The sequence below is a fragment of the Schistocerca serialis genome, chromosome 7 (assembly GCF_023864345.2).
Source record: "Schistocerca serialis cubense isolate TAMUIC-IGC-003099 chromosome 7, iqSchSeri2.2, whole genome shotgun sequence".
In the NCBI taxonomy this organism is placed as follows: Eukaryota; Metazoa; Arthropoda; class Insecta; order Orthoptera; family Acrididae; genus Schistocerca; species Schistocerca serialis.
In genome coordinates this window covers 181,407,710-181,419,818 of record NC_064644.1, presented here as the reverse complement: position 1 = coordinate 181,419,818, position 12,109 = coordinate 181,407,710, and the positions used below count along the sequence as shown (strand labels likewise).

At 44.0% G+C, this 12,109-nt stretch overlaps 1 protein-coding gene across 1 annotated transcript in view; it reads left to right on the top strand.

Annotated features, from left to right (window-relative positions):
• Positions 1 to 12,109, top strand: part of LOC126412532 (acetylcholinesterase-like) — a 118,554-nt gene that overhangs the window by 84,996 nt on the left and 21,449 nt on the right. The window contains exon 7 of the mRNA XM_050082174.1: positions 6,487 to 6,668. Coding sequence (XP_049938131.1) covers positions 6,487 to 6,668 — 182 coding nt within the window. The remainder of the gene's footprint in view (positions 1 to 6,486; positions 6,669 to 12,109) is intronic.

Sequence of the window (12,109 nt, the reverse complement as noted above, 5' to 3'; positions counted from 1 at the left end):
GATTTATTAATGTTGAGGGTCGAGTGAAAATGCCGGCACAAAGTGTCGACTCTCAGGTGGTCTTCTTGCATTTCGATATAATTTCCTGGCGCTGCTACATCTCTGTATACAACAGTGTCCTCCGGGAAGAACCACATGAAATTTACGACGTTTTCCAGTAGGTTATAGTATACAATGATGTCCAAAATTAAAGCAACAAACGGAAAGTTTGCAAGGTTGCTTTTATTTTGTCACAAAACGATATATACAGGTAATAGCAAAACGGAAACACTGTAAAGAATACAGAACAGACAAAAATGTTCTTCGTTTTTTTTCCATCTTAAGGGATTTGCACACACATTACGACAACTGGTTAATGTGCTCAGTATGGGGTGTGACTACCTCTTGCAGCAATGCACAGACCAGACAATGACAGGCCATGCTGTGAATGATGACACCGGTCTCGTGTTGAGGCAATAACGCCCATTCTTTCTGTAGAAACTGCTCACAATCTTGGAGAGTGGTTGGTGACTTGATGCAAGCCATCTTCCTAGTGAATTCCAGGCATGCTACTCGTCTATGGGATTCAAATCGGGAGAGCGAGCAGGCGACGCCATGTATGCAACATCTTCCGTTTCCAAGAAAAATCAACCACCTGCGCTATATGAGGTCGAGCATTATGGTCCACCAGTAAGAAGTCTGGGCCCACAGCACCTCGCAACAACCGTAAACGAGATCCCAAGATCTCGTCACGATACCTGAGAGCAGTTAAACCTTGCCGATTCACCTGTACAATTTCGTGAAGAGGGGTTCTAGAGTTAACTATTACACTATTAGGGATCCTCCACGATACCAATCTCCTTCCACAATATTTGGGTCCCGAAATCGTGTTCCACATTCCCTCTATGTGCGAATCCCTCGAGAATCACTTTCCAGTCCACTGTTAGAGTGTCCAAGTGGCATGTTGATGATTCCATTCTAGACGTACTCTACTGTGAAGACGCGTAAGAGGTACACATACAACAGGTCTCTGACAATAAAGGCTGTTCTGCTGAAGCCTTCTGCAAACCCGTTTACCTTGACACAACACGTCCAGTAGATGCTGCGAGGTCATATGCCAGTTGCCGTGCAGTATTAAGTCGGTACTGTCCTGCCCTTACAACAAAAATACGGTCATCTCTTCTGAAGTCACACGTGGTCGCCCTGCCTTGGTCTTCGGGATACAGTTTCGGTCTCTATAAACTGTCGCCACATCCGAGGAACAAAGAACGATTCACATTAAGACATGAGGCCAAATCAGTTTGCGACTGTCCTGCTTCCTTTCTTTGTATGGCCTTCCACTGCAGAGAGTCTGGTAGGAATCTTCTCTGAGCCATCCTGCACCACCTGTGACGTGTACACAGCGATTGTGGATATCGGGCTACCCGGCAACACTACCTAGTTTCGTAGGTGCCCTGACAACATCGTTGGCACGGTTGTCCGTTGACTGGAATGCCATCTTCCGCGCAGAACACCATCGAACGGACATCTGGTTGACAGTTCGTATGATTACATCGTGAATTAGACATAAGGCGGGGAAACAGCTTTAATTTTGGAATACAGTGTATATTATGAACAGAAATGGTATTGTAATATTCTCTTGAGACACGCGAGAAGTTTTAAGTCCAGAGATTTATGCTCGTTAAGAATTACATACTGAGTTCTAGTTGCTGGGAATTCCTCAATCCAATCACAAACATGAAGTAATATTTTATACGCTGATATTTTGTTCATTAAGCGATAGTACGGAAATGTATCGAGTGTCTGTGTCAATAAACACGACATCACCTGGGCGCTGGTATATACTGCCTTTAGGGTCTCGTGGAAGAACATAGACAGCTAGGTTAAACACGTTCATGATGCGGAATCCATACAATTATCGTTAGAGATAAAGTTGGTGACAAAGTTATACATACTTAAAACAGTACTGAGATTAAATTTTGTGTAGGCTGTTCCTTCTTAGAATGGTTGAGATTGCGAAGCAACCCTTCTGTCCTTCCTTCCGTCACTTCCCTTCATCTCTTACCCAGATCACATGATTTCGTGATGTACTTCTGTTTGTCCACTCTAAACTGTAATTTCTAATTTTCCTTCAGAGGAGGTCGCTACTATATCGTGTTCTGCGAATATTTTTGTTAATAACGCTCTGTTGACCTTTCCAACATCCCAACGCCACTACCACTACACCACCAGGTGACGTGTAACAATACGTAGTATTTCTAATGGCAGTACGCAGTCAGTTGGCCGCCGGGCTAGCCGCGCGGTCTGACACACTGCTACTCTAGCGGGAAGGTGTGCCGGTCCCCGGCACGAATCCGCCCGGCGGATTAGTGTCGAGGTCCGGTGTGCCGGCCAGTCTGTGGATGGTTTTTAAGGCGGTTTTCTTTCTGCCTCGGTGAATGTGGACTGGTCCCCCTTATTCCGCCTCAGTTACACTATGTCGGCGATTGCTGCGCAACCACTGTCTCCACGTACACGTACACCATAATTCCTCAAACACGCAAACATTTGGGATTGCACTTGTCTGGTATGAGACATTCCCATGGAGGGGGGGGGGGGGGGAGGGGGCACTGGCGGCCGAAACGCACAATAACCCTGGATTCGGCGTGGGGCGGCGGTGGGGTGAGTGGACTGCTGTAGCCTGTTCTGGGGTTGTGAACCACTGAGGTTCTATGGCGGGCGAAGCCTCTCTGTCGTTCTAGGTACACGGTTCAACCCCTAATACACCCAATCAGTTGAGCAGCAATGTCAAGACTGAAATTATGTGACAACATATTCTTTGTGAAGTCTTCTTTTGTCTGGTAAGCAAACTGTTATGACACTATGTTAATTGTAATGTTGTTCAGATGTTGTGTTTGCACTTTTATGACAATTGGTGATGCTTTTTCCAGATATTCTGAGCAGAGACTATGCCCGAAACGCATAAATGAAAAATTCTCACTCTGCAGCGGAGTGTGCGCAGATATGAAACTTCCTGGTAGATTAAAACTCGAACTCGGGACCTTTGACTTTTGCGGACAAAATTTGTTTTCTCCTCAAAACTGTATTTGACAAAATAACGTTACAGAAATATATCACAGTAACATATGAACAAAATAATCAGTTAATGAATTGTTATGCACATTGTAACGTTCTCACACTCGAGTGTTATGTGTGGATAGGTAAAAGTTCCGAATTCGAGTCTAGTCCGGCACACAGTTTCAGCCTGCCAGTAAGTTCCACGTCAGCGCACATTCCGCTGCAGAATGAAAATTAATTCTGGAAACATTTCCCAGACTATGGCTAAGCGACGTCTCCACAACATCCTTTCTTCCTGGAGTGCTAGTCCTGCAAGTTTCACAAGAGATCTTTTATGCAGTTTTGAAAGTTGGAGATGAGGTATTGGTGGAAGTAAAGCTGAGAGGACAGATCGTGCATCGTGCTTGGGTAGTTGAGTTTGTAGAGCTCTTACCTCCGAAAGACAAAGGTCCCGTGTTCGAGACTCGGTCTAGCATACAGTTTTAATCTGGCTGGAAATTTCAAGAGAATTGTGTACACTTATTTTCAGCAGTCAAAAATCAGTGGAAAAGGCATGTTCAGTATTCACATAATGGTCACAGGCGTCCAGTGCGACTTTTTGTTAGAACTTGAACTAGATTTGATTCAAATTATTCAGGGCGTTTTAGAGTTATGACTGTACGTCATCAGTTTTTCACCTCTTCTAACAAATAGGAGCCCTTGGGGAAGGAAGGGCTTAACGTCCCGTCGACATCGAGGTTATTAGAGACAGAGCAGAAGCTCGGATTGCGTCAAGGGTGGGTAAGGAAATCGGCCGTGCACTTTCAAAGGAGCCATCCGTGCATTTGCCTGGAGCGACTTAGGGAAATTACGGAAACCCTATATCAGGATGGCGGGACACGGGTGTGAACCGTCGTCCTGCCGAATGCGAGTCCAGTGTGCTAGCCACTGCGCCATTTCGTTCGGGAGAGGGTCCATTGGGTGTTGTCCCCTTACGATAATGGTGTTCTAATACTGTGTCGTATACATACCATGTTAGGTTGAATTTAATCCAGAGCGGTACCGGAACACAAAACCATAAACTCTCTCTCTCTCTCCCGCCTCTCCTCGCCTCGCCTCGACCGCGTCACGTCGCAATTTTCAATTCTGAGCGCTCAGTGAGTACGTAGAGTACCCCACGAAGTGTGAAGTGGTACTGAGGGGCTCCATCTCATTTCGTGCAGCCTACATAACGTAATTGCATGTGCTTCCTTCTTCATGAGAATGTTCGGTCGCACACTGCTGGTGGAACAACGACACTTCTCCAGCGTTTCACCACGCACCATACAGCCCGGACATGGCTCCCTCTGATATTCGCCTCTGCTCACATGAACCGCTGTCTGTGAGGACATCATTTTGGAAAACACAGTGAACTGCAGTCCAGAGCACGAAATTGACGGAAAGCACAGGTGGCTGCGTTCTATGACGAAAGTACCACGCCACGACAAATGTCTAAGCCAGGCCGGCGACTAGTTAGAGAAGCAGTTGGAAGGTTGTAGCTAGACGTGGCAAATAAAACATTTTTGGTTTTAACTGTGATTCCCACTTCGCGACCGATCGGAGGGGAAAAAAGCAGTCGTACTTTCACTCTCTCTAAAATACTTTAGATAAAGCCAAATGTCTGAGAATTTCTGTGCAGAAACGAAGCTGCATGTGAATGTTAAAAAAAATAAATAAATAAAATAAAATACAACGTATTGAACTTCCTCCCAATTATTTTGGTTATAAAGCTAATACAGGGTGTTTCAAAAATGACCGGTATATTTGAAACGGCAATAAAAACTAAACGAGCAGCGATAGAAATACACCGTTTGTTGCAATATGCTTGGGACAACGGTACATTTTCAGGCAGACAAACTTTCGAAATTACAGTAGTTACAATTTTCAACAACAGATGGCGCTGCGGTCTGGGAAACTCTATAGTACGATATTTTCCACATATCCACCATGCGTAGCAATAATATGGCGTAGTCTCTGAATGAAATTACCCGAAACCTTTGACAACGTGTCTGGCGGAATGGCTTCACATGCAGATGAGATGTACTGCTTCAGCTGTTCAATTGTTTCTGGATTCTGGCGGTACACCTGGTCTTTCAAGTGTCCCCACAGAAAGAAGTCACAGGGGCTCATGTCTGGCGAATAGGGAGGCCAATCGACGCCGCCTCCTGTATGTTTCGGATAGCCCAAAGCAATCACACGATCATCGAAATATTCATTCAGGAAATTAAAGACGTCGGCCGTGCGATGTGGCCAGGCACCATCTTGCATAAACCACGATGTGTTCGCAGTGTCGTCTAAGGCAGTTTGTACCGCCACAAATTCACGAAGAATGTCCAGATAGCGTGATGCAGTAATCGTTTCGGATCTGAAAAATGGGCCAATGATTCCTTTGGAAGAAATGGCGGCCCAGACCAGTACTTTTTGAGGATGCAGGGACGATGGGACTGCAACATGGGGCTTTTCGGTTCCCCATATGCACCAGTTCTGTTTATTGACGAAGCCGTCCAGGTAAAAATAAGCTTCGTCAGTAAACCAAATGCTGCCCACATGCATATCGCCGTCATCAATCCTGTGCACTATATCGTTAGCGAATGTCTCTCGTGCAGCAATGGTAGCGGCGCTGAGGGGTTGCCGCGTTTGAATTTTGTATGGATAGAGGTGTAAACTCTGGCGCATGAGACGATTCGTGGACGTTGGCGTCATTTGGACCGCAGCTGCAACACGGCGAACGGAAACGCGAGGCCGCTGTTAGATCACCTGCTGCACTAGCTGCGCGTTGCCCTCTGTGGTTGCCGTACGCGGTCGCCCTACCTTTCCAGCACGTTCATCCGTCACGTTCCCAGTCCGTTGAAATTTTTCAAACAGATCCTTTATTGTATCGCTTTTCGGTCCTTTGGTTACATTAAACCTCCATTGAAAACTTCGTCTTGTTGCAACAACACTGTGTTCTAGGCGGTGGAATTCCAACACCAGAAAAATCCTCTGTTATAAGGAATAAACCATGTCAATCAAAATATCCACGGGTATGCTGCCGGTCTATAGTGTCCAACGGGCACCGTGGATATTTTGATTATCAAATACGCCGGGAGAAACTCAAGAATCACAATAAACCATGTTGTCTACAGCACACTTGCACGTTGTGAACAGCACACGCTTACAGCAGAAAGACGACGTACAGAACGGCGCACCCACAGACTGCGTTGTCTTCTATATCTTTCACATCACTTGCAGCGCCATCTGTTGTTGAAAATTGTAACTACTGTAATTTCGAAAGTTTGTCTGCCTGAAAATGTACTGTTGTCCCAGGCATATTGCAACAAACGGTGTATTTCTATCGCTGCTCGTTTAGTTTTTATTGCCGTTTCAAATATACCGGTCATTTTTGAAACACCCTGTATGAGCAGTGTACTGTATCCGTCCTCTGCTCTGCAGGTGACGGCTACCTGACAGACCCGAAAGTCCTGAGAACGTTCAACGAGAATTTCGAGGTCGCCACGGCGCCGGACATCCATCTGCCAACGGAGGAGGAGCGGATAAACGCCACGCGGAAGCTCCACGACTTCTACTTTGGGGAAGGAGACATCACGCTAGACGATGCGCAGTCGCTTGTCGACGTGAGCAAGCTCCAGCGAATCTTTTCTGCTCTTTGTTGCACATCTTCTGTGGGACCTTGGTCTTCATTTCTTTCATACTAGACACTGATGGCAGTTTCTACTCTTATTATCTTATTATACTCTTATTATCTTATTGTATTAGATACAGGCTCCCAGGTAGATGCCATTTTCCTTGACTTCCGGAAGGCGTTCGATACAGTTCCGCATTGTCACCTGATAAAGTAAGAGCCTACGGAATATCAGACCAGCTGTGTGGCTAGATTGAACAGTTTACAGCAAACAGAACACAGCATGTTGTTCTCAATGGAGAGACGTCTACAGACGTTAAAGTAACCTCTGGCGTACCACAGGGGAGTGTTATGGGACCATTGCTTTTCACAATATATATAAATGACCTAGGAGATAGTGTCGGAAGTTCCATGTGGCTTTTCGCAGATGATGCTGTAGTATACAGAGAAGTTGCAGCATTAGAAAATTGCAGCGAAATGCAGGAAGATCTGCAGCGGATAAGCACTTGGTGCAGGGAGTGGCAACTGACCCTTAACATAGACAAATGTAATGTAGTGCGAATACATAGAAAGAAGGATTCTTTATTGTATGATTATATGATAGCGGAACAAACACTGGTAGCAGTTACTTCTGTAAAATATCTGGGAGTATGCGTGCGTAACGATTTGAAGTGGAATGATCATATAAAATTAATTGTTGGTAAGGTGGGTGCCAGGTTGAGATTCATTGGCTGAGTCCTTAGAAAATGTAGTCCATCAACAAAGGAGGTGGCTTACAAAACACTCGTTCGACGTATACTTGAGTACTGCTCATCAGTGTGGGATCCATGCCAGGTCGGGTTGGCAGAGGAGATAGAGAAGATCCAAAGAAGAGCGGTGCGTTTCATCACAGGGTTATTTGGTAAGCGCGATAGCGTTACGGAGATGTTAAGTAAACTCAAGTAGCAGACTCTGCAAGAGAGGCGCTCTGCATCGCGGTGTAGGTTGCAGTTCAGATTTCGAGAGGATGAGTTTCTGGATGAGGTAACGAATATATTGCTTCTCCCTACTTACATCTCCCGAGGAGATCACGAATGTAAAATTAGAGAGATTAGAGCGTGCACTGAGGCTTTCCGGCAGTCGTTCTTCCCGCGAACCATACGCGACTGGAACAGGGAAGGGAGGTAATGACAGTGGCACGTAAAGTGCCCCCCGCCACACATCTTTGGGTAGCTTGTGAAGTATAAATGTAGATGTAGATGTAGATTATCCCACAGATGGTGTTCATATTACATGCTGTCTGGAGGATAGTATGACCAAGTATCGTATACAGGCTGACTTTTCAGTGTGTATGGAAAGTCAAAGGGCATACAGATAAGGCTTAAATGAATGAAAACTTATGTGGCATTTTTTACGCAAACCGGTAATAACTACTATGTTATCAGTGCTTTTCTGTAAAGACAAGTCAGGAAAACATAAAACTAACGCTAAAGCAAAATGTTTGCTTTATAAAGATTTCACCTAGCTTCTTCGATTAAAGGAAGTACTCTAGTCACAAAATACACGAAACGTTAAAGTAATGAAGCAAACGAAAGATAGTTTTTCATACATCGCACTTTCTCCAAGCTTCACTGGTCGCGCTGCTTGACGAGTTCTGTCGATTGAATGTGGCAGAGTTTTTTCCTCGCACTCGTCTTCGGCATATTGAAAGTACGAGTCAGGAAGCCTCTCGTATGGCAGGTTGTTTTCTCCACTGCACGTTTCCAAAGGCGGGCGGTATTAATAAATGATTTTGACGCTGATTATGGACTAAACGGTCAACTAAAGACAAAAATTTTTGCTCGCGCAATTGGGGTCCACGCTGTAGATTTTTGGCGGAAACGCTGAGATAAAATCATAATAAGCGTTTTGTATAAATAAGTAATTTTTAATCATCAATCTCTTCATTGCCTATACAAGCAGTACCGTAGTTACAGAATAGATAACTCACAAGTTTACCGAATGTAGAAACGGTCTATGGGCTCATGAACTCGAAGCAAGTACGTCAGGTGATGTTGCATAGTATCGCCATCGATGAAGTCAACATGATCAACAGTGGCATCTTTCATAAAATAGATAACCGCCTGAGGCAGATCACAGGCTCACATGCGCGATAATTTGCCCGATCGGCTAGCTACGCAATCGCTTTGCTACATTTTTTCATTCCTTTGGACGCTGTCGTAACTCTCGCTTTCTTCGGCATTGGACTTTATAGGCTTTTTAGATCGTTTCGATGCGAGCTTTCCTCTGACTTGTGTCTTCTATATTTCCGTGCACGTTAACGACTGGTATGAGACGACATCATTCACTGTTTTGTAGTTTTCTAAGTAATTACCGATTTTTACTTATACTCCGGCGAATATTTTTAGCTTCTCACATTGAGTCCTGTTAGTGCTCCGCAAGCTCTTAACAATGACACCCGAATCAATGTCCAAGCTAAACGATTTTCATGCTAAACCAATATGTAACTTCGCATCAACTTAATCCGTAATAATTACGCGGATGAACCTACACTGGTACCATGATCTATCCATTGCGGGTTCAGCCATTGTTTACACCTCGTAGTTATTAGTAGAATCTGCCGATATTTTGTCACCCAAGCAAGTTCGACTGACGACTGAATACGAGCGGTCTATGACGCTGCAGTCATGGGCTGTGCGGCTAGCCCCGGCGGAGGCTCGAGTCCTTCCACGGGCATGGGTGTGTGTGTTTGTCCTTAGGATAATTTAGGTTAAGTAGTTTGTAAGCTTAGGGACTGATGACCTTAGCAGTTAAGTCCCATAATATTTCACACAGATTTGAACATTTGACGACTGAATAGTTGTTTTCACGTCAAAAAGCCAAGGAAGGAATATTTTTGTCTGAAAATTTTCTACGTTTTCTGCTGGCGACATTTCCGTACGCACCGGAAAGTCACCGTGTGTAATAGTGTGCCGCATTGAATTGAGGGGGTGGGGGGGGGGGGTGGAGGGGGGGGGAAGGGGGGAGGAGCTGTAGTCCCATTGCAATTACTCGACAGTTGGTGGTCTGTCGCTTGCACCCGGCGAACATGTCTACCCCACAGGAGGCCCTAGTCACACGACACAGTGCTGAAAGCAAACTGCAGTTTTTCGTTATCTTGGTTACATGAGATTATGCTCACTTTGGGCGCACGACCTGTCGCATTACCAACCAATGTGCAGTCCTGGTTGCCACTTGGTAGCAGATTACGGGTGACACAGGCAGATACCAAGCGAAAAGGAAAGATAGGAAGAAAAGTAAGAAAGAACAAAAAAGTCAGTACGATATGAAAATGACGCGCCAAAGTTTTCGAAATAAAAAATATATATTTGAATGAATTCTTTGAATAAAAATTGTAATCCAAGTCTTTTGACTAGATTTAGAAATGAGAGAAAAATTCGTGGGGTTTGTATAAAATCTAACCCATGATCTGCTATACATCAAGTATATGCGCTAACCACTACGCTCCGCTACCACGTGGTTGGAGATTTTGGTAGTTACTTTCTTCCAGTTACAATAAGTGAGAATGACAAGGCACGAGATAACCTAACATACTACTTTCTTTTAGATACTAGCAATGACTAAACGACCAAGGAATAAACAACAAAAACTGTTCATCAGATTTACAAGTCCTTGACGCTATAACGCAATACTCTCGTTTCTTTAGCCGCTACTCTGTGGCGAAATATTAATGTCACCACAAAGTTTTATTTATGACTCTAGTGACTCAGTTGCAAAGATGAATTGCAGGATCCAAAAATTCGGCTTCACTTAGTGTCATGCGAAACTGATCTGATGTAAGACGATCTCTGTGATTATAATCAATGTACATGTGATAGTGAATGGCGTTTCGTGCGAAAGGATCGAGTAGTGTTTGGTTGGTGCTTTGGATGAAACGTGTATATTTCATTAGAATCTTTGTGTATGTATTGTTTAAGTGTGGTTTACTTGTGTTTATCATGTGTGATGGAATAAGAAATAAAAGGACCAGATTTGGGATCCAAACACAGGAAGAAAGGAAGCTGGACAAATAATTGGAAGTGAACTGACCAACTGTAATGGCAATTTGGCAACAGCAAACAGTTTTGGTGCGACCTTGAAGAGTCTTGATAGGAGGAAACCAGCTCCAACGCATGAAATGTCAGCTATAAAATAATTTTAATCGGACTGTAGTTACTCTGAAGAATTATTGTATTTACCAAACGCACTTGGATCCCTGCCACCGAAAATACTCGTAGTTGCTGTTATGAGATCACCAGCTTACATGCAGCAACTATACAGCCCCGTCACTGGGACAAATATGGCTAGGCAACAGCTATGGAAAAAATGGATGGCAATACAGATTGGCAACATCTTGCAATGATTTAGCGATAGAATTTTTAAACTACTTAGCTGCATTATGAAGATTGTGCGTGGCAATATAGGTCAGTGTTCACTTGCACTGTTCTGTCTTTAACTCTGGCATAGTCCTAGATCCAGTGAATGGTGACTGACATCACTTGTATAACATCCAGTTTGGAACCTCTTGGCGGCGACTGTAGAGGTGTCGTGAGTATCTCGCAACACAGTCCTCTGTTGAGGTACTGCAGTATTGTGTCGAGGTTCTGACTACCACCGAGGGCAGGCCGCTGTGGCCAAGCGGTTCTAGGAGCTACAGTCTGGAACCACGTGACCGCTACTGTCGCAGGTTCGAATCCTGACTCGGGCATGGATGTGTGTGATGTCTTTAGGTTAGTTAGGTTTAAATACTTCTAAGTTCTAGGGGACTGATGACCTCAGATTATGGTACGTGAAGTCCAGAACTGAGACATCAGTTCCCTGAAACGTGTCGATACAACTGTAACAAATTATCTAGAAAATCGACTTTGAAGTTTCTGAGAGCATTTAACACGCGAAAGTAAGGTAGAGTTTTCGACAGACAGTGTGACTCTGTGGTGGAATACTCACCTGTTCCGAAAGGTTAAATTTTGAAACAAAGTGTATTTTTTACGAGCATTTAGTGAAGCATGATACACATAAATATCGAAAAAATCAGTAGCGCTCGAGACTGCTTATCATTCGAACGTTCGATCAAGCCTCGTTTTGTGGTCATTACTTTTTCCGTTTTTCTTCTGTTCAGTTCGAATGCCTAAGATTTTAAATATAAAATTCACTGAATATATGCTAATTAACACATATAATTGCCATTCTTATGACAGATGCACATCTTTTTATTTCTAATTACGTGTCTCAAACAAAGATAAAGTTTTCGTAGCAAATACAAAAACTTAATTACCAATATTTTATAAAAGATTGTTAGTGAGGATTCTTTAAATTAAAAGAAACACTACAAATTAAATTGATTTTACACTTCACAGCCAGGAATAGAACCAGGGCCACCTACGTGGCACGCGAGCATTCTACCCATCGAAAGAA